Source organism: Colossoma macropomum, unplaced genomic scaffold (genome assembly GCF_904425465.1).
Source record: "Colossoma macropomum unplaced genomic scaffold, Colossoma_macropomum, whole genome shotgun sequence".
NCBI lineage: Eukaryota > Metazoa > Chordata > Actinopteri > Characiformes > Serrasalmidae > Colossoma > Colossoma macropomum.
Genome location: NW_023495515.1, coordinates 1,763,099 through 1,784,683, shown reverse-complemented (window position 1 = coordinate 1,784,683; position 21,585 = coordinate 1,763,099). Strand labels below are relative to the sequence as shown.

At 39.8% G+C, this 21,585-nt stretch overlaps 1 protein-coding gene across 1 annotated transcript in view; it reads right to left on the bottom strand.

Annotated features, from left to right (window-relative positions):
- zgc:153039 (uncharacterized protein LOC767698 homolog) overlaps positions 1–21,585 on the bottom strand; it is a 96,592-nt gene that overhangs the window by 64,451 nt on the left and 10,556 nt on the right. Inside the window, exons 3-6 of the mRNA XM_036562754.1 lie at positions 19,894–20,031; positions 18,954–19,253; positions 16,778–16,885; positions 12,764–12,875 (exon numbers count right to left, since the gene is read on the bottom strand). Of these exons, the coding sequence (XP_036418647.1) occupies positions 12,764–12,875; positions 16,778–16,885; positions 18,954–19,253; positions 19,894–20,031 (658 nt within the window). The remainder of the gene's footprint in view (positions 1–12,763; positions 12,876–16,777; positions 16,886–18,953; positions 19,254–19,893; positions 20,032–21,585) is intronic.

Here is a 21,585-nt window from a genome sequence, read left to right as displayed (position 1 = left end):
TTTGTTTTTTTTCCAATATGCTAAATTCAGCAACAAACCATGTCATTTGACCAGGGGCACCTTTTGCATATGGCTGTATTTATCTAAAGTGGACAAAGGCATGCCTCAGCCCATGACGACCTCAGTACAATTGCAAATTTGTAACAATCAGCAATCTGAGGGGGCCTGGCTTCCGAGTGGGATGACCAAGGCCCCCCTAGCCGCCCCCCCCCCCATTGCATGAACAAAGGCAAATGTGTGCTTGAGTGCAAAATCAAGTGCATCTCAATCTCTGGTTACATTTTACTGACCACTTCCCCGACTGTCATTAGAACCTGAGGTACCTCTTCAAGCTTATTTTCCTGCCGGGTCAATGGCTTGTAAATATGGTAATACTGGGTTGATTTCAAAACGCCAAGTGTCATCAAACCCTTTCAGAAATCACTTTGCATTTTTCATTCAAAAAGGACTGGAAGTGCATCCAGGCTTTCAAAGGGAAAAGTACCAGGTGGGCCGTCACATATCTTTGAAAATGTTATGGCAGAAAGTGATCAGATTTGTGAGAAATGAAAACCGCTGCTTCCAAAAAATCTGTAAATGCATGCAGGTGTGGTGCAAAAAGTGCCGTCAATCACTTCAGTTTGTTCTCCTCTCCAACTCACACACACGTTTGTGCCCACATCCTGCATCGCGCACATCCTGTAACTGTACAGCAAGCAGGTAATATCTCTCCCTATGTGACCGCTATGCAAAGCAAACCTAAAAAAAAAAGTTGCAGGCTAAATGTTTGGTTATTTCACTAGTTAGCAAGATTCGAAGCTTTTTATGTCATGACGGGGGAAATTAGTAACCTAGCAGGCTAACAAGACAGAACAAATGCTAAACAGTCACATTTATGTTAGCAATAATGTTTCACCTCACTCAAAAACAAAAACGGGAACCCCAGAACTTCAAGTTCCACCTGCTTGAGACAGCTGGATAAGTCATAATAACTGAAAATGATTTAACTGTCTTTTTGGTCATTTTAAGCCACTATAAAGCATTACATTTGGCTAATTAGTAATGCTGCTTGCTAGTTAGCTTAACTTATCGGCTAATATGAAATACTATACTGCACTTTTCTTGTTCTGACGATGTGAAAATATGAGCAAAAACACTTCTGTGGCGGCTAGAATTAGCGCTAGCTTTCTAACTAGTAGCTAACTATGTCACATTACCGTACACTTGCCAAAGTAATAATTCTAAAAATAATAACTGATATCAACACAGCATTGTAGTTTACAAGCTGGTGCATTTACTGGTGGTGTACTAGTGCTTGGTGACTTTATCCTCACCTGGAACAGTAAAGAATTGGCTAATTCCAAGTGTTTGCAAATACAGAGGTGTCATTAAGTCCTGTTACTCTTCTTCAGCAGGGACCAAATATGATAAATCCAGAACCTGGTACTGGACAGATGGCCAATGGAATAAGCTCCACTTTTCTGGTGCCAAAGGTTTTAGTACCTTGTGGATAAAACACTCTAAGCTGCCTAGTTAACTAGCTAATTAAGCTAACTGGCTACCAGCCAAAAGGAGCGGCGCTATTACATTATCCCAATTTATTATCGTTTTGTCCATGATGTGTCTGTTGAAATCGATCGGTTGAAATGATATTGCTTGATGTGATCACATGGTACTTTACTGCTGTTCTGATTTGCTGTTTGCAAAGTTCGGGTGGTTGCAGCTGAGTTTCAAACAAGTTTCAAGCAAGAGGCATGTAATATAAGTGAAATATAGTTGGATGCAAGTTGTAAGTAAGTAAAGTTGTGTGTAAAGCCAGCCTCAGAAGACTAAACTTAGTCATTTTGCAATACAACTGAAATGTAATTATGTAATTACACAATACATACCTAATGATGATGAATTTTTGGACAGTCATGAAATCACAGAAAAAAAGAAGAGTTGAGTATAAAATTAGCTTGTCGCTAACATTATACATTCTCATATTTTAGAAATATGAGACATCTGAACTCTATTCTCCACCAGAGGGCAGTGTAGAGCCTGGGCTTTATGGTTTTGTCAGAGTTTGTTGTCTATTTAGTCCAAAGGAAAAAGCATAGAAAGACTACTGCAGCTGTCTAAAGGCTAAAGCCCAACATAATTCAAATATCAACATAGACTGAAATAGGGCTGAATGGTTTCGTCTTTTTTAATACATTCAAGTTGTCTTACAATTTTACCACAGTAGACAGCGTTACCAGGGGGCGTGGTGTACGCGTCAAAGGTATCTGCATCATTTCAGAATAAGGCAAAATCAAAAGACGCTAGTTTGCTTACATGGTCACCAAATAGACTTTCAAGGCATCATTCAATAAATGTCATCTTGCGTTTTGCAGTGTTTCAATTTGTAGCCTGCATGGCTAACTCAACTTTAGCTTAGTGAGCGAGTTACTGACCCAAACAGTGCCACTTAGCACAGCACAGGTTTGATTCTGACTAACTGGAGCTCTGCTGAAACAAGCGTAGATGATAAAAACGTCCGAGAGAGGAAAAGTTAAGTAAGTGACAGAAAGCCAACATCAAACCTGTTCTGTAGGGTTTTTGACTGTAGCATTTTGGCTAGCTGATGCTAAAATGACACCCATTTAAAAGACATACGTGAGTCAATCAACCTTTATTTAAACTCGGAATACATTCAGGGAGACCCGTCATTTACAATGTAGTCGAGCCAATACAGAAATCAGGGACTGATAAGTTGGATAGTAAAAACATATCAAATGCAAAAAAAAGTAAAAATAATCATAACAGTAAAACTTAAAAGTAAAAAGTAAAAAGTCACAGAGTGAAGGCCCAAATCAACTGAGCACCTAGCAACTAGGAGCACTGTTCAATAATCTGGTTAATAATCAGTTTTGTATAAAAAATAATTTCCTGATAAATCTAAATCTTTCACCTTCAGCAGTCTTTTATTTTATTTTTAAATCTTTTATTAAGAATTCTCAAAAAGATCTTAAAAAAAAACATAAAAAGCAAGAAACATTTTCACAAATGTAAAGTTAGAGGTTAGGATTTGGGACCAACACCTACGAACAGAAACACCCTATAAATAATGATTTTGTATTTATTTAGTCGTGTTAACATAGACCATAATAAAATCCTTGTGAATATGCTCATTCTTGTACATATGTACAATAGTTTTTTCATCTTTTTTTTTGGGAAGCATAGTTTTAACTAATTTGGTAGAATGGTCCGTACAAGATTTTGTACATTGAGTGTGTTTACATGCATTCGAAAATCTGATCATCATCAGATTTCTGCAGTTATCTGATTATTCAAATGGTCATGTAAACACTCTGATTTCTTAGCAAGGTCTAGGAATCCGATGAAGAAATCTGATAAAGACAGCTTGATTTTAGCTCAGTAGTCAGATTTCTCAGTGCATATAAACTCTTACTCTGATTTCTTTCATTTCTCTCAGTCTGCACATGTGTGAAAACAGACTGTGGTACCGAAAATAAGCGAGCAGTGTTGCCACAAGATGGCAGCAAAACACATTTGGAGCGACACTGAAACCAAATACATGCTTGACGAAATTACCAATTTAAATATTCTTCATTGTGTTGATGATGTATGTTCATATTTTCAGGTGAAGTGGCACAGTGTTAAAATCTGCAGCATGAAGTTTGAGTTTTACGTTACGTTTATGGCACTTTTTGCTGTGAGTTTATATCAGAAATCTGATTACTGTCTGACTCATGTAGACCCGGAGTTTCCCCATTATCTGATTACTCAAGTGCATGTACACGCGTTGGTCGAATAACTGACAAAATCTGATTTCCTGCAGTTATCAGATTATTAAGTGTATGTAAACACACTTACTGTTTACGTGGCTGGTGGAGTCTGATATCTGTCAAAATTCTGATAATGATCATTTTAATACGCATATATGCATGTAAATACACATTTTCAGAAGAGCAGAGCTGGCAATGAAAGCAGCTTTACAGGAACGTCCGTAGCAGTAAAATCAGGAAACGCAGGAAAAACCATATTCTCTTTAACTCTCCCATAGACTTCAGTTCTTTTCTGCAAAGTGCACTTTGGATCTGATCACTCACAGATAAGAGCCCACGGGGAAAATACACTCACACTCAGTGTCACTGTGGCCTCTTATTTCCTGACAAGGTCATGTGAGGAGCAAGTGATCCAGATTCCACACATCGGTAGAAAACAGACACTCACACAAGCTTCTGCCAGAATTCGAGGTCTCAGATTGACCGTAACAAAACATAGCACTGTGCGAAAGGCAGAGGCCACCCCTCATTCATTTACTATCCAGCCAAAACAGCCATGAAAGCACAAGTTGTTCATTTTTCAGGAGGGATTTCTGAGGAGAGTGGATACACGATATCCCACTGGCAGAAAGAAGGAAAAAGTCAAAGCTAAGTAAGTGAAAAAACAGGACTTTCCAAAACTAGAGTTCATAAAAACGATTAAAGGATTCCTAACGACCACCTGGAAGACCTGGTAGACATCAACACTGTCCATCAGATAAACAGCACTTAAAGCTTTCATCTCCGAGAGAGAGGAGAAAATCAAGCTGCTTCAGATCTGAAAACATCCACAGGTGTTTCTGTCCATCCTTCCACTCTGAGAACGCAAGCACTGGGTGGAAACAAACCAGTCGGAGTGCCAGCGCCAAATTGAAGATACTAGTGGCACCATGCCTAAAAGCTTCTGCATTGCATTTTGCTCATCCAACAATAAAAAAAAAAAATTATGATTTTCTTTACTGCCCCAAAGAGCGAAGGACGGCAAAAGAAGAGATCTGTGGCTTCAGGCCATCCATAAATGGAATGACCCGGCCAGTCAATTTGTGTATGTCCGTGGCAAAAACTTCATCACATGGAAGTTAATGATATTAAAGTCAACAGTTACAGTGTCTGTGTTTACATGCAAGGATTTTTGCCGATCCGACTGAATACATTCCAAGACTGAGGTGTTTATATTCTCACTCTACTCAACAATCTGATGGAAAATCTCCAGTAATCCGATCCAAAATTACATGCTTGCATAGAGCACCTCTTCGTGTAGATGTTACCATGACAACCAGCATCATGTGAGTCCAGTCAGAGTGAGATGAGCAGCAGTGAGCAGTCAGACTCAGGAAAACGTCCTTCACATGTCCTTATTAAAGAAGGCCGAGAGGAAGACGTCGTGTCCTGAGACACATAAGCTGGACGTCCGTCCCACCGCCGGCTTTTAAAGATCAGAGCATAAACTTCGTCTCCTCTGCAGACCAGTTTCTGCTCCGCCATGGTGAACGGTATAAACTCTCACTATGACGCGACAAACATGATCAGAACGGACTTAAACTTTCCGATAGGGAATGTAATCAGATACAGGCGTTTACACGGATATTATTCTTCTATTTAACGGATTATTTACAGGATTACCCACCTCGATCAGTCGGATAGAAACTGTATTCCGAATGGCCTCAATTAGGCTAGTCTAGTCCAACTGAGGTGTATACTTGGACGTATTCTATTCCAACTGAACTATTAGTCGGATTATTAACAGATTTTCAAGATGCATGCAAACGTAGCTAATGTTAAAAGTCAAAGTAGTCAATGCTTTTGGGTGTTGTATAGAACTCTTCACAAAAGCACATTCTCCATCAATCTGAAGAAGACTTTCACAATGCAAAGAACCCTTTAATCCAGTATAGGGTTCTTTGACTGTTCATGGTTCTTTATGGAACCATTTTCTTTAGTAAAAAACTCTAGAAAGAACCATCTTTTTTAAGCGTGTAGGATTTGCGCTCCTGATAGCTAGGAATTAGCAGAGTTCTTATTTTATGCTATTAACTTGTCAAAGATCTCAGAATTTCTGTCTACTGCCAGTCAAATTAGAGGGGCTTCTTTCACCCAAAAAGGGGTCTTACTCAAGAGGTACGTACCCAGATATGTGGCTCTCATCTACGGGTCTGAAAGAATGTGTAGCTGTCAAGAAGACCTCACTTAGAAAAGGATACAGACAAAATAAAAGCTAGAACAATCCAGACGTTTGTGATTGCGCAGATTGTGAAGAACAGAAAATGCAACCAACTTCTAAGACCGAACTTTGGAAGTGTGGAAAAATATCCCTGCAGATTTCTTTGAAAAACTGAAAGCAAGTCTCTTCATAAAAATAGAAGCTGAAATAAAGGCAAAGAGCGGAAACAAACACTGAAAACATGACATTACATTTAGTTCTTGACGTTTCTATGCAATTTCCTGTTGTTCTGCTTTTTTCTCTCTGTCTTGACTGAGAATTCTGTAAATGATGGATGGTTTCCGACTCAAGAACAGTAGTAGTAACAGTAGTTTCAATTCATTTTCTGTTTGTCTATTAATCATAAAATGTTTGCACAATGTAAAAAGCAGCTGATGTTTAAAAAACAAAACAAAAAAGAAGTTACGAGGTTTTGATATGACGCACAGTATAGTGATAATCATCTGAAAAAAAAATGTGACTAGGTGTGGACACTTTCTTCTTCCTTTTTTTTTTTTTAACCAGGATACATCACTATGGCAACTTATGCTGCACTGCTTTACGGGTAGGTTAAGCTCAGCTAAGTTTGAACTCTTGGACTAATCAGGATAATGTTTTCTGATCAATCAAGGCCTTCTGACGGAGGTGGACCCTTACAGTGCTCAATCAAATAGGCACTTATATGGTGGCAGTGTTGACAATGTGCAGGTAGACAATATGACATTATTTTGGCCATTAGAAGATGATACACTGAGGCCAATGAGGGATGTACATGGTCAGCAACAGTCCTCAAAAAGAAAACATTGTCCACACCATTTCACAAAACATTCAGTTAGTCCACTTTATAGCTAAGTTAACAGTCTTATAGTGACATTCAAATTCCAAGTACTGTATTCAAATTCAAATTTCTAAAAGCATTAATCTAACTCTATATGTCACTTTATATAAAACCATTTTTATTCAATGTTTGATCTACTTTGCTACACTAAGTATGCTCATATTTTAGTAAAACATGCGACATTTTTCTTAAGGTTGCTGTACACTGTGAAACTTTCATATAACTAGTTGCATGTTGTGAATTGCTGCAACATAATTTCTGCGCTCAAAACAAAACTCAAAAACAGTGGAGCAACACAATCATTTGCTCCACTAGATGGCAAATCAACTGCAAAATTCAGTTTGAGATTTTATCACACACAAACCTTAAAATTCAATTTCAGTTCAGAATTCCATTTCAGACTCTATGACATTCAAAATGACATTCAATTCAGATTTTTTGCATTTAAACTCAATTTTTAATAGCATGAATAACTCCATATGCCATATAAAAAAACATGAAAAAAAATTACTTTTTTTCAATGTTGGATTTACTTTGCTACACTAAATCCAGTTAAACAGGACAAGTATGCTTCCTTTTTACAAGAACATAGTTTTCTTAAGGCTGGCTTTACATTGTGAAACTCATGCAACTAGTTGCATGTTATGAGTTGCCTGCAACAATTTTTGCGCAACTTGAAAACTTCCAAAAAGTTCCACTAGAGAGCTAAATTAGCAGTCAATAAAAGTAGGCAAACTGAAGACTTCTGAGAAATCGAGTTTCAGATGTTTGTAATTGTAATTGCTCTTTAATTTCGGTTCCAAATTCGATTTCAGGTGATATCATACAGATTCAAAATAACAAATTCAAATTCAGACTTTATAAATCCAGATTTTTAGATTGAAAGTTCAACACAAGTTAACCCTGATGACATTTGCGAAGCTGAAATGCTGAATGAGCTTCCCAAGACTGGGCCTTGGTCCTCATGTGGTCAGCAATTCGAACATATGCACACACTCATGCAAAACAAGCATAGTAAGCAGGCATCTGCATGACGAGCTCTTAGTATAACACACAACACACTGCCAACTCACCAGAAGCACTTCCTCAATACCAGAAATTTCTGGGCCACTAAAACGCACTTCTCTCAACAGTACATGAGCACTAGAGCTGCACAAAATATCAGTATTGTGATTATATTGCTATAATAATGTGATTATGATATTACTTACAACTAACAATTTATTAAAACATTCATTTTGCCAGTACAGTGCTTTGCTATTTAACTTAAAACATAAAAAAAAACTTCTGCATTGTATGTTTTTTTCTAATGTTCTATATTCAGCTAATAAACAGTGGGGGGGTACAGGGAACAACCTAATGTGGGGCACAACTTAACACTGACTTTTTACATTGTTATAGAAGGTCAAGTGGCGTGTGCTTCTGACCACATGATCATATTTCCTAGCCACGGTCTCCCACCAAAATTCAGAGTGATTGGTCAGCGTTTTAAAGAGATCTGTGCTAAAGAGTGTTTACAGGGACGGTAAGTTATTTTTTTAACACAAGCTTTTCGGTTACTGAGCTGTTCACGTAATTTGACCTTATATTACTGTAATCACCATCCTGTTGCCCACAACATGGCACCATTTGGAACCATTAGACAAGCTCACAGCAAGCGCTAGCTGGGCTTAAGTACAGCCTCCGTACTGCGGGGTTAGCTGTTATACAGCGTTACAACTAAGCCACCTTTAGTAAACAAAGACTAATAAAGTAAACTTTGTCTTTTTGTTTTATATGTTTACACAGATTTTAAAATGAAAAAGAGGAAACATCTGAAAACAGGGACTTTTTACTTTATAAGTATATTTCAGATGTTAGTGTTTTGGTTTTAATAAGTATATTAATAAAATTGGCATTAACCGTTGGTAAAGCTGTAGCTATTCAGAAACAATGTTCCATATTTTACACACAGCCTCATGTCGGTTTTCATATATAATTTGATGTTTGTATCAATTGATCTGTCTGTCTTACAGATCGATAATACAGTGTAGTATGACTGGAAAACATATTTGTGTCTAACAACACAATTATATTGAATTAACTCTGTTTGCACTGATTCGTCAGACTTTTCTAGCAGGTGTTAAACTGACCCTCTGTCTGTTACAGTGAACCCACCCTTGGGCTAAACTGTAACACTGCACCTTCCATCATTTTGGGTGGAATTGCACATGAAGCGTAGGTGCTAGAAACAAAGTTCAAGTGTTCATTTGCAGCAGAGACGTATACGGTGCTTGCATAAAAATATGATTATTCCAATAGAAATATTTTTAAATTATTCCACAAAAACCAAAATGTGTGGGTTATTTTCTTAATTTGTGCATTAAAATGTACAGATGTGTGCAGAAGGGGTACCAAAACTTTCGCACACTACTGTATCTCCGCCCACAGAGGCACTCCTCGGGAGCTGTGATTGGTCAGGCTGCTCACAGCACACAGCAAACAACACTGGGATTGGTTAGAGGGCTCATTTGCATATTTCAGTTTTCTGTGATGTCAGTACTGTAAAGATCTTTAGACAAATAAATAAATAAATAAATAAATATTAGTTATTAATAATGTATTAAACTGTACTTCTCCTTTCTCTGTACTACTTCTTTCTCCCTTCCTCATTCACTCTCTCCAACTTCTCTATTCATGTCTCTCTCTCACTCTCTTCCCCTGTATAGCTCTCTCTCCTCCACAACCTTCCCTCTTTCCTCTTCTTGTAGCCTGGCTCGCTCTCTCTCTCTCCTCCTTTACCACTCCTTTCTCCTCCTAATCCTTCACTTTCTCTCGCTTTCTCTCTACTCCTCTCTCCCTCTGTCTTCTCAATCTACTCTTCTATCCCTCTCTATTTCCTCCTTCTTTCGCCTTCTACTCCTTTCTCCCTCACTCTCCTCCTGTTCTTGTTCATCTCCTCTCTCTCCATCTGCATCTCTACTCCTCTCTCTCCTCTCCTTCTACTGCTCTTTCTATTCCTCTCCCTCCATCTGCTCCTTTCCTCTCCTTCAAATTTTTCTCTCTCCTTTCCCTCTATCATTCTGTCCCTCTCTTCTCCTTCTAATACTCTCTTTCCCTCTTTCTATTTTCTCTTGCTACATTTTTCTCCTTCTGCTCCTCCCTTGTGTGCTCTCTTCTCCTTCTGTTCCTTTCACCTTTTCTTTTACTCCTTCTTCTTTCTCTCTCTCCCTCTACTCCTCTCTCATCTCCTCTCCTCCCACCCTTCTGGCTTTCTCTTCTCCTCATACTCCTCTCTATTATTTATTTATTTTTCTCCTTCTGCTCCTCTCTCCATTTCTTTTAATCCTCTCTCTTCTTTCCATCTACATCTCTACTCCTCTCTCTCCCCTTCTTTTTTCTCCGTCTACTCCTTTCTCTTTCTGCTTCAACTCCTTCTTCCTCTCTTATCGCTAACCTTTCTCTTTCTCTCCTTTCCCACCTCTCTCTCTTCTCCTTCTACTACTTCTCTCCCTTTCCTTTTACTCCTTTCCCTCTAACCTTCTGTCCCTCTCTTCTCCTTCTAATCCTCTCTATCCCTCTCTTTTTTCTCCTTCTGCTCCTCTCTTGCGTGCTCTCCTCTCCTTCTACTCTTTTCTCTTTAACTCCTACTCTACATCTTTCCCTCCTCCTTCTCCTTCTAATCCTTTCTCTCTCTCCTTCAACTCCTTCTTCCTCTCATCTCGAATCTTCCTCTTTCTCTCCTCTCCTTCTACTGCTCTCTTTCTACTGTTCTCTCTCTGTCTACCTTTTTTTCTCTCCTTCTACTTTCACCCCCTTTCCTTCTACTCCTCTCTCATCTCCTCTCCCTCTACCCCTTTGTTCCTCTCTTCTCCTTCTAAACCTCTCTATCCCTCTATTTTTTCTCTTTACATTTTTCTACTTCTGCTTCTCTCGCCCTCCTCTTTTTCTATTCTCCTTGCCTTTTCTTTTACTCTTCTCTTCTCTCCTTCTACCCCTCTCTTCTCTCCTCTCCATCTACATCTCTACTCCTGCTTCCTCTCCTCCCCTCTTGCTCTACTCCTCTCCTTTTACTCTGCTCTCCCTTCTTCCTGCTCCATCTCCTCACCCTTTCTTATTCTTTCTCCTTCTACTCCTCTTTTATCTCCTCTCTCCCCCTTCTACTCCTTTCTATCCCTTTTTATTTTCTCCTTCTACTCTTCTCTCTCTTACACTCTCCTCTCATTCTACCCCTCTCTCCTCTCTATCTACCCCTGTCTTTTTCTCTGTTGACACAGCAGTAAAGTGTGTGCACTCAGAGCACTAAGGCGGCGTAAAAGCCCTACGCTAAAGAGGGAATGACGATCGGTAAGGACATCTGTTCCCTTCCACTCTCTCTATTTCTCTTCCGTTTTCTTCTTCTCCTTTTTATCCCTAGATCCACATCTCTCAGCACACAACTCTGCTTTCAAACACTGAGCAGCTGTGCTGTCTGAACCTGGCTTGTGTGGACACTGGCTCTTATTCATCAAAGGTGCATATGGTCAAGTCTCTTTCAAATCGTTTTACTTCACCTCTTCCACCCAAACTCCGCCTATGAGGACAACCACTGCCTACAGTCTTGCCAAAACAGTCCCGAGAGGGAGATTTTCAGGTTTGCAAAAAGCCCCTTGTGAGATCTTGAAGGCGAGGGGAACTTCCATAAAACTACAAGCACTTTAGGGGGGATTCAGGAAGGCAGGCTGTTTAAAATGTACTTCCTGCTAGCAGGCTAATACAGACAGAAGCCATCATCAGTGCTAGGCTACATCACCCTCATCATTGGTACATGAGTGAATCCCTTTATTTATGGCCATGGGACATTCCCAGTGCTTGCTTGGTACACTTGCATGCTGGGTATTGTAGTAAAAAAACATTAATGGATTAAAATGCATACAAAATCATAAATTCTGTCGAACCGATGAGTCTGAGGGATGCAAAGCTGTACTACTGAATATTACGCAACATGGCAGATTTAGGCTGGCAGACCCTTTTAAAAAATGTTCGGTACTTTACAATACAGGGTATCTTCTCCTGTGACATTCTACCAGACCAGCGGTTCTCAGTTCCTGCTTCTTTGGGAAGATTCGCACTTTCACTTTTGTTTTCAGTGAGTGAACTATTGCTCAACGGGGTTCAGGCTGGATGACCAACCTGGCCAGCAAAGAACTTCACACTTTCCAAGCACCATCCTGTTTTGAGGCACTTGGTCAGATTTGAGTGGTGAAGATGCTTCTGTTCAGAGCTTCTATGGATGCTTGCTTATTAACACTGAACCAAACAGCTGGTTTTGTCCTGTTCCAAATCAAAACTAAAATGATGGCGTGCTTTACTGGCACTGACACTTCACTGGTTCTCTTTTTGAGAAACCACAACACGTCTACAATAAACTGTAGACCTTTTAAAAGCTCTCTTGTAAATGAACTAATGCGACACGAGGCACAGCTGGCCAAAAATAACCGCCTGATTCAGAGGGGTCATGATTAATCGATTAGATTACTCAACAAAAATAAATAAATAAATAATGATTTGTTAGATTTGATAGATTAAAATTCACATGCTAGATGAATCAGCACTGAGTCCTACTTGATCAACAAATAAATATCATGGAAATTCTGAAAGGCTATGCATCGTTTGTTACTGTATGAGCATGATAAAAGCTGATTATTCAACTGTCAAAATCCAGCTCCAGATTACTTGATTATTCATATAACCGACAGTGATGCCCCATAGTTCAACCACATATAATCACCTGAAAAGGATGAAATTTATCAATAAAGGCTGCAATTTGAATGCGGCGCGTATTAAAACGTCTTTTATTTCTCTTTTATTTCTTTCTTTTCTTTGTCCAAGCGCTAATTTTGTGTGTTTGGTTAAATCTGGTTAAAAACGCCAGTATGTTCCACTTTTTGGCTAATACAGACTGTGAAGAGTGCTCACCTGTCACAGGTGCAGGCCACCAATAAGCTCAGCAGGTTGTAGATGATGAAAGTGAAGATGACCGCAGTGATTGTTCCGCGAGGGATGGCATAACTCGGGTTCTTCAGGTCACCTAAAACAAACATACACATAGACTCGATGGTCATTACACAGTAGGACCTGTTATATTGTTTGGCTGATGAAACTGGCTGATATTTATCAGTATGTATGAAAATGTCTCCACTGACAAAGCACCAATATTCACAGGCAACTACAGAATTATTGGCACCCCTCAATAGACTGGCTAAAAAATTATATCAAAATTACAAGGAAAAAGTTTGTGAATAAACTTCAAAGCCATTGCTATGAAATCCCAAGCTGTTGCTAAGGTGCTCTAAGGCTATTGCTGGTGTCCCAGCTGGTTGCTAAGGTGTTGCTATGTTCTCCCAGATGGTTGCTTAGGTGTTGCTATGTTCTCCCAGGTGGTTGCTAAGGTGTTGCTACACCACTGGTTTGGAATCCCAGGTGGTTGTTAAGGTGTTGCTATGTTCTCCCAGGTGGTTGCTAAGGTGTTGCTTACACCACCGGATGGAATCCCAGGTGGTTGTTAAAGTGTTGCTATGCTGTTGCTTTGGAACTACTAGGTCTGCTTTGTTATGCCAGGTGGTTGCTAGGGTGTTGCTAATCACTGCTATGGAATTCCAGGCGGTTTCTGATACATTCTAAAGTGTCACTGCTATCATATTCTTGGCCATTGCAAAGGTGTTGCTAGACCATTGCTGTGGGAGCGCAGGTGGTTGCTAAGGTGTTGCTAGGCCACTGGTATGGAATCCCAGGTGATGGCTAAGATATTCTAAGGTGCCATTACCATTATATCCTAGGCTGTTGCTAAGGTGTTGCCAGGCCATTGCTATGGGACCCCAGGCGGTTGCTAGGGTGTTGCTAGAGCATTGCTACAGTATCCCAGGTATGTGTTGCTAAGGTGTTGCTAAGCAACTGCTATGGAATCCCAGGTGGCTGCTAAAGTGTTGCTATGCTGCTGCTTTGGTACCACTAGGCCATTGCTAAGGTGCTCTAAGGTGCCACTGCTTTCATATGCCAGGCCATTATCAAGGTGTTGCTAGGACATTGCTATGGTACCCCAGGTGGTCAATTAAGTGTTGCCAGAGCATTGCTACAGATATTGCTAGGCCATTGCTATGTTATCTCAGGTGGTTGCTAAGGTGTTGCTCTGCCATGCTATGGTGTATGGTGGTTGCTAAGGCTTTGTTAGGCTGTTGCTATGGTATCCCAAAGTTTATTTTTAAAAACAGATGTTTAAACTATTCTATTATTATTATTTAATTTCAAGTGTTTTATAGGCTGTAAAAGGAGTTCTTTTAAAAGGCTCCTCAGATTCTAGGTTAATGTTAGAATCAGCCTCTCAGACAGTATATTTTCTTATGTGTACTAAAAACAACAAGTCACAGCAACCAGAACTGTGTATCCCTTTAAGGCATGAACTGTGAGTCCCTTTCAGGCATGATTTCTCACATATTAATGGGGCTGCTGTGTTTATTTGCTATGTAAAGAACATGATCACATGAAAGTAGTTTTGAAAAACATTACACATGAACAGAAACGTGAGTCATAAGTCAGTCACTTTTTCCATTACTCTGATAAACCCTACCAAATATGAGGACTCACTGATCAGAGCTTTGCTCTGCTTGAGCTCACTTAACATATCCAGCAATGAAGGAGGCCTCGGGCTTCTTTAATACAGTGATAGGAAACACAGTAGGATGCAGAACGCTCTAATTCTACACACTGACGAGGTTCACTGAGGTCAGTGTCAAAAAGGCCTATGTCTCCTCTGGTGGCAAGTTTAAGGAACTGCCTCCAAAATCTCAGCGTCTCGCCAGCGAGACGCTCGGTTCAATAGAGTTAAATGAGACTATTACAGTCTTTTTCATTCCTGACCATTTTAAGACATATAAATAAAGAGGCAACACTAAGTAACAAGTTTAAATTCTTCATTAATTAGTATATTCACATTATTCTATAACAGACATATAAGCTAGGCCTAGCTACAGCTTCAAATCGTGTACCAACCAGGAACTTAGTTATTATTAGTTAGTAGAGTAAAAGTCTACTTATCTTAATATATATCAACTTTTTTTCTATATATGTCTTATAACTAATAAATGATAAACAACTCAGAAGCTTAAATGTTATTCACTATAATTGAATATTTGTGTATCTACAAAAGAGATCAAAAAATGTTAATCTTGGCTGCTAATGCAATGTGTATCTTGTAAACCCCACTAAAAATATGCAAGGCCTCCAAATTACTTGGTAAATACTACAAAATAGCAATACTTTTGCTGGTCATGTTTTACAAATCATGTATAAGTCATATGTCAAATATCTGTAACACTTTTTCAACCCATAGTGTAAAGTGAAAAACTACAGAAATATATATAAATGCCCAAAAGTTATACACAAACTTTGTCACATCAGAACAGAAGATATTAGTCCATAAATGACTTTAATAAACGCTCCTCTCTAATCCTGCCTTGATACCTGGGAGTGAGATGATCGGTTTTAAGGCAAAAAGCAACACTGCGAACAAAACATGAAGCAGACAAAGGCAAACTGAAGCCTGAGAGCTGCTTACACCAAAGACAAGACTAGCAACCACCTGGGAAAGGAGGGGTAACAAACTGCATACAGGTGGAAACACTAATGAAAAGGCAGGGCAAGGTGGGAGGAGCCAAGAATAAGATGCTGTGACATCACTTTAGATCTGGGGCGGCAGAAATAACTTCAGTTATTTGTAATCCACAATCAAGTAATGGCTTGTGTGAGTCTTACAAAGTGATGTTAGCATATGAATTAATAACCAATAACATGAAATACTTCATTAGTTAATGATTAGCCAATTATCGAGTAACAGATAATAAACTATTACTTGATAATTCGATTTCCAACCCCAATTCCAAAAAAGTTGGGACACTGTGTAAAATGTAAATAAATGTAAATAAAAACATAATGCAGTGATTTGCAAATCTCATAGACCCATATTTTATTCACAATAGCTTTGGCCCAGAGAAGATGGCGGCGTTTCTGGATCGTGTTGACATATGGCTTCTTCTTTGTATGATACAGCTGTAACTTGCATTTGTGGACTGCATGCTGAACTGTGTTCACAGACAGTGATTTATGGAAGTGTTCCTGAGCCCATGCAGTGATTTCCAGTACAAAATCATGCTTGTTTTCAATGCAGCGCCACCTGAAGAGAGCCTGCATATCACACGTGTCCAATATTGGCCATCGGCCTTGTCCCTTACAGGGATTTCTCCAGATTCTCTGAATCTTTTGATGATATTATGTACTGTAGATGGTGGGATATTCAAAAGTCTTTGCAATTGTATGTTGAGAAAGATTATTCTGAAATTGTTTCACAGTTTTTAGACACAGTTCTTCACCGATTGGTGAACCTCTGCCCATCTTTGCTTCTGAGAGACTCTGCCTCTCTATAATACTCTTCTTATACCCAGTCATGTGAATTAGTTGCAAATTGCTCCTCCAGCTGTTTTTTATTAGTACCACTTGCCCCTGTCCCAACTTTTTTGGGATGCGTTGCTGCCATCAAGTTCTAAATAAGTTAAAGTTTTTCGTGAAATGGTAAAATGTCTCACGTTGATCATGTGATATGTGTTCTATGTTCTACTGTGAATAAAATATGGGTCTATGAGGTTTGCAAATCCTTGCATTCTGTTTTTATTTACATTTATTTACATTTTTCACAGCGTCCCAACTTTTTTGGAATTGGTTTTGTATTAACTATGTTTTTTTTGTAAAAATGTTACCAATAAAGGACACTGAAACTGATTCCATACACCTATCATTTTGCATACAGGTAAACACGTGCACACAATGCAAACAGTCTTTATATGATGACCTTTGGACCCCTCCCTTAAACAAGCAGTAATAATGTTTACAGGAACTCTCTCTCTTTCTCTCTCTCTCTCTCTCTCTCTGACACACCCTTACCTGAAATATTAGAGCCCGTCATGATTCCCGTACAGCCATTGAACATCACCGCAAACACCGTGGCGAACGTCATCATCGTCCCCGTTGTGTAATCCACTGTGTAATCAGCTAAACACAAACACAAGAAATGTTATAATAATATAATTCCACTTTAAATATGACCCATTGTCTATATTTTTCTAATGTACTTTATATTTATTTGAAGAAGCCACTTCCTGCAGTCAGCTGCATCATATAGGTACAATTTCAGACTGTAGTCCATCTGTTTCTCTGCATACTTTGCTAGCCCCGTCATCCTGTTCTTCAGTGGTCAGGACCCCCATGGACCCTCACAGAGCAGGTATTACTTGGGTGGTGGGTCATTCTCAGCACTGCAGTGACACTGAGGTGGTGGTGGTGTGTTAGTGAGTGTTGTTCTGGAGTGACTGGATCAGACACAGCAGTGCTGCTGGAGTTTTAAACACTGTGTCCACTCACTGTCCACTCTATTAGACACTCCTACCTTGTAGATGTAAAGTCAGAGACAATAGCTCATCTGCTGCTGCACAGTTTGTGTTGGTCATCCTCGAGTCCTTCATTAGTGGTCACAGGACACTGTTCGCTGGATATTTTTTGTTCGCAGTGCAGCAGCGGCACTGAGGTGTTTAAAAACTCCAGCATCGCTGCTGTGTCTGATCCACTTGCACCAGCACAACACACACTAACACACCACCACCACGTCAGTGCCACTGGTGCAGGTTGTATATGATATGGTTATGGCAGCTCTGTAACAGTGAACTGGATTATGCCTCATTATACATATTTACATGGCCTTTTTCTCACCATCTCTCTTCAAGCCTTAGACAATGTAAATGAGCTCTGTCCTGACTGGTTGTTGTGTATCAAATAGCACACTGGGTTGAAATGTAGAACAAACTGCTAAGTCCAGACAGAATTCCTCAGCAAAGTGGGAAAAACAAACTTCAGGCATTGTGTGTGCAATGTTGTAATGATCCATCTGCTTACTGACAGCCATGAACAGTACACTGTTTAACTGTTTTCCCCACATCTTCCATTCAAATAACTTCCTGCAGGAACAGCACTCCACATAACTTTGTGACTTGGCCAAGCTATATCGCTGCAGACTAAACAGGCGGTCATACGGAAAAGGCCTCCCGGACGCACCATGTATGATTTTTATATATATGTATATATATGTATATATTAGTGATACATCATGAAAACGAAACGTTATAGATAACAGGGCTCATTTATAAGTAGAAGGGGGCTGTATGGCCAAACCACTAAGCCTTGAACTCGGGCCATAAATGTCAAAGCTCTGTCAAAACATTAGCACAAAAAATAAACCTCAATAATGCTTCTGTTGTTAGCGCTAAGGTAATGGTGATAAGAACACTTTCTGAAGAGGATAAGCTTAGTTGTTTATTCAAATTTCCCATTCCACATTAAACGCTGACCACAAAAGGTCTAAGAAGTACTTTCTCCCCCAATCTTTTGATTCATCTACTGTAGCAACATCCTAGCCACACCATAGAAAGCACCTTGGATTGCATACCAATGGCCTAGCAACACTTTAGCAACCACCTTGGATTATATAGCAAAGACCTAGCAACACCGTAGCAACTACCTTAACTATCATGGCAGAGGCCTAGCAACACCTTAGTAACCACATGAAACAGCACAGCAAAGGTGTCGCAACACCATAGCAACTGCCTGAGATTACACAGCAATGGCCCAGCTACACCTTAGCCACCACCTGGGCTACCATAGCAAAGGTCTAGCATCACCTTAGCAACCACTTATGGTAACATAGGATAAGCCTAGCAGCAAGTTAGCCACAACTAGGAATATGACAGCAACGGCCTAGCAACACCTTAGCTACCCTCATAAATAGCATAGCAACAACCTAGCAACACCTTAGCAACTACCTCAGCTATCATAGCAACGGCCCAGCATCACCAAGAGAAATACTATTGTATTGATATCAGTTTCGAATTCAAAATATCGGATCAGTATCGGAACAAAAAAGGTTGAAAAACGCTGGAGTGTTTTTTAATCTGGGTCAGCCCGAAAACCCAGATGAACAAGACGAAAAACAAACACACACACATGGCCTAACCTTTACAAACAGCCCCCCCGCCACACACACACACAGAACACACATACACACACCCACCTCCGAGGTTTCGGCGCAGCGTGTCCAGTTTGAAGCCGGTGAAGTTGGCGGTGGTGGGGGAGGAGTTGGTGAGGGGGCCAGGCAGAGTGACCGTCTGCGGCTTTACAGCGAAAAAGCTGATAAAGATGGTCGCCAGCACCACCATCACCACCAGGAAGATGAGGAAGGTGGCCTTGGCGTAAATCCAAGCGCCCACCAAACACACCAGCAGACACACCAGCAGGATGGCTGTGGCGTACAGCAGAGACCACCAGTAGCTCACCGGCAACACCGCATACTTAGAGGAAGAGTCTACACCATCTGGAAAGGGGAAAGGGGAGAGGGGGAGGGTGCACAAAAAAGAAAGAAAGAAAGAAAGAAAGAAAGAAGCAAGAGAAAGACAATTCAGAGACAATGAACGTATAAATACTTTATAGATTACAGTAACTTTAATAACAACTTATGGATGCCCCCAAATTTTAGCCCCCAAAAGAGAAAAAAGGATGAACCAAAAATTCTAATAAATAATAACTGACAAAATCAAAGACTTTATAAATGATTGGAGGCGTAATAAAAATGAGAAACAGTGAATAAAAATGTACCAGTCAGAGTGTTCAAACAGCTTAAGCTGCAGCAAATCAACAGTAAAAATATCGACCCCAGTATTTCACTGTTTCTATGAGAACCGGAAGTAGACGAGCAGTTCATAATCTCTGTTCATGTAAAATAAAATAAAATCACGCTGAATTCGCAGAATCCAGCCAAACAATGCAGAGGCTATCTGGGGCCTCAGTTTTTGAAATAATGAAGAAATTCACCAATGATGACCGAAGTGCAAATAAAAACTAAAAAAAATAATAGAATTCATCGCCTTGGAAGATCAACTGTTCTCTAACACTGTAATCATTTAAGATGCATCGCTACCTTACGTACGAGTACATATATACCAGTACATAATCACCTTCAGACATGCCGAACGTTGCGAGGACGGCCTCCACCAGCCCCAGCACAAAGAGGGCGCTGCCGCACACGTTAGCGAAGAAGAACATGATGCCAATGCTGCCTCCAAACTCCGGCCCTAAAGCTCGACTGATCATATCTGCACACACACTGGGTTAAGGAGAACACACACTCACACACAGCGTCCAAACAACACGCACTACACAATAAACGTGTCATATGAAAAAGTTTTGTTTTCTGCTATTTTCGTGGTTGCGTCCCGAAACCACTCAGAACATAAGCTGCATACGAAGGGTCCTTCACTTTGAAATGGCCTTCTATGATGTAGAGGCTGAGAAATGCAACCTACCTCGACTGCAGCCTAGATTTTGGAACACAGCTCTTAAAATTCAACAAATAATTGCAGGCATTTTTTTATTTTAGCATATAAAATTTCATTTCTCATTAGTTCAAGCCTTTTTCCAGTTCAGTGTAACTGCAGCAACAGTTTTTACTTACAGGAGCTAAAGTTTAACGTGTGGTCCTTTTTTCACCACACAATTAAAAATTAAACTCACAGGCTGAAATCCCGATTTCTGAGGTGAGCTGTTATAGTTTTCATTTATAATTTTTGTTGATCTCAGGAATTCAGCTCAAACGTGTGAAAGTAAGTCAAGGTTAACTGATATTTCCAAAGATCACTCCCTCAGTAACTACCTGGACTAACATTAACTCAGGCTATAACTGACCGCACAGCGGGAGGTGAGGGCTGAGGATTACTGAAGGACTCCTGACTTAATACCTTAAGAAGAATTCCAACTGGTATATCACCCACAACTACTGCCTTACCACGAAATACTAGCATTACAGAACTGACATGAGCTTTTTTATGGCTGCTCGTCAAACCACACCACTGATGTGTTGCTAGGCCCCCTTTACTTGCTTCACGGTATCGGGCATATGTATCAGAATCTCCATCGCCGATACCGACAATGCCTTTAAGCGCCCGTACCAGAGCAACACTAGTTCATACAATGTAAAAATAACCTAGTGTTTACAAATAGTGTGTAAGTAAACAAATAAATTAATAAATAAAAAAATCAATCAATCAATCAATCAATAAAAATAAAGCAGGTCCAAACAGAAATGTGCTATTTTAATACTACTAATGCACAAATCTACTGAACCAGTGTACAAGACAAGGGAATGATGGCAATTAGGAAAGCAGCTCTACGAGGTAAATGGAAAGTGTGTGTCTGTGTGTTTCAGTCTTCGCGTTCTTGTTTTGCTATACTTGTAAGGACTACATGTCCTCACAATGATAGGACATGACATTTGTGTGTCATTTTAACTACAAATTGCACTATTTTGGAAAACTTCAAACAGCAGAAAAAATGCCTTTTGGATACTGAGGTTAAGGTTAGGTGAAGTACTTTTGGACTACAGTAATACAAAAATCAACAGAAACCTATGGAAGTCCTCACAAGTATAGCAAGACAAAGACATGTGTATTAGTCTTCACACAAGTCCCAACAATCAAAGGACGACATGGCAATTTTGCACAAGTGAGGACCTTTTTGTGTGTGTGTGTGTCTGTCATATCCTAATGAGCACCATGTGTCCTCACAATGACAGGACAACACGACAATTTTGCACCTGTTTTCACTGCACATTCAATTTTTTTGGAAAAAACTAAAAGACCAGAATGGCTGCC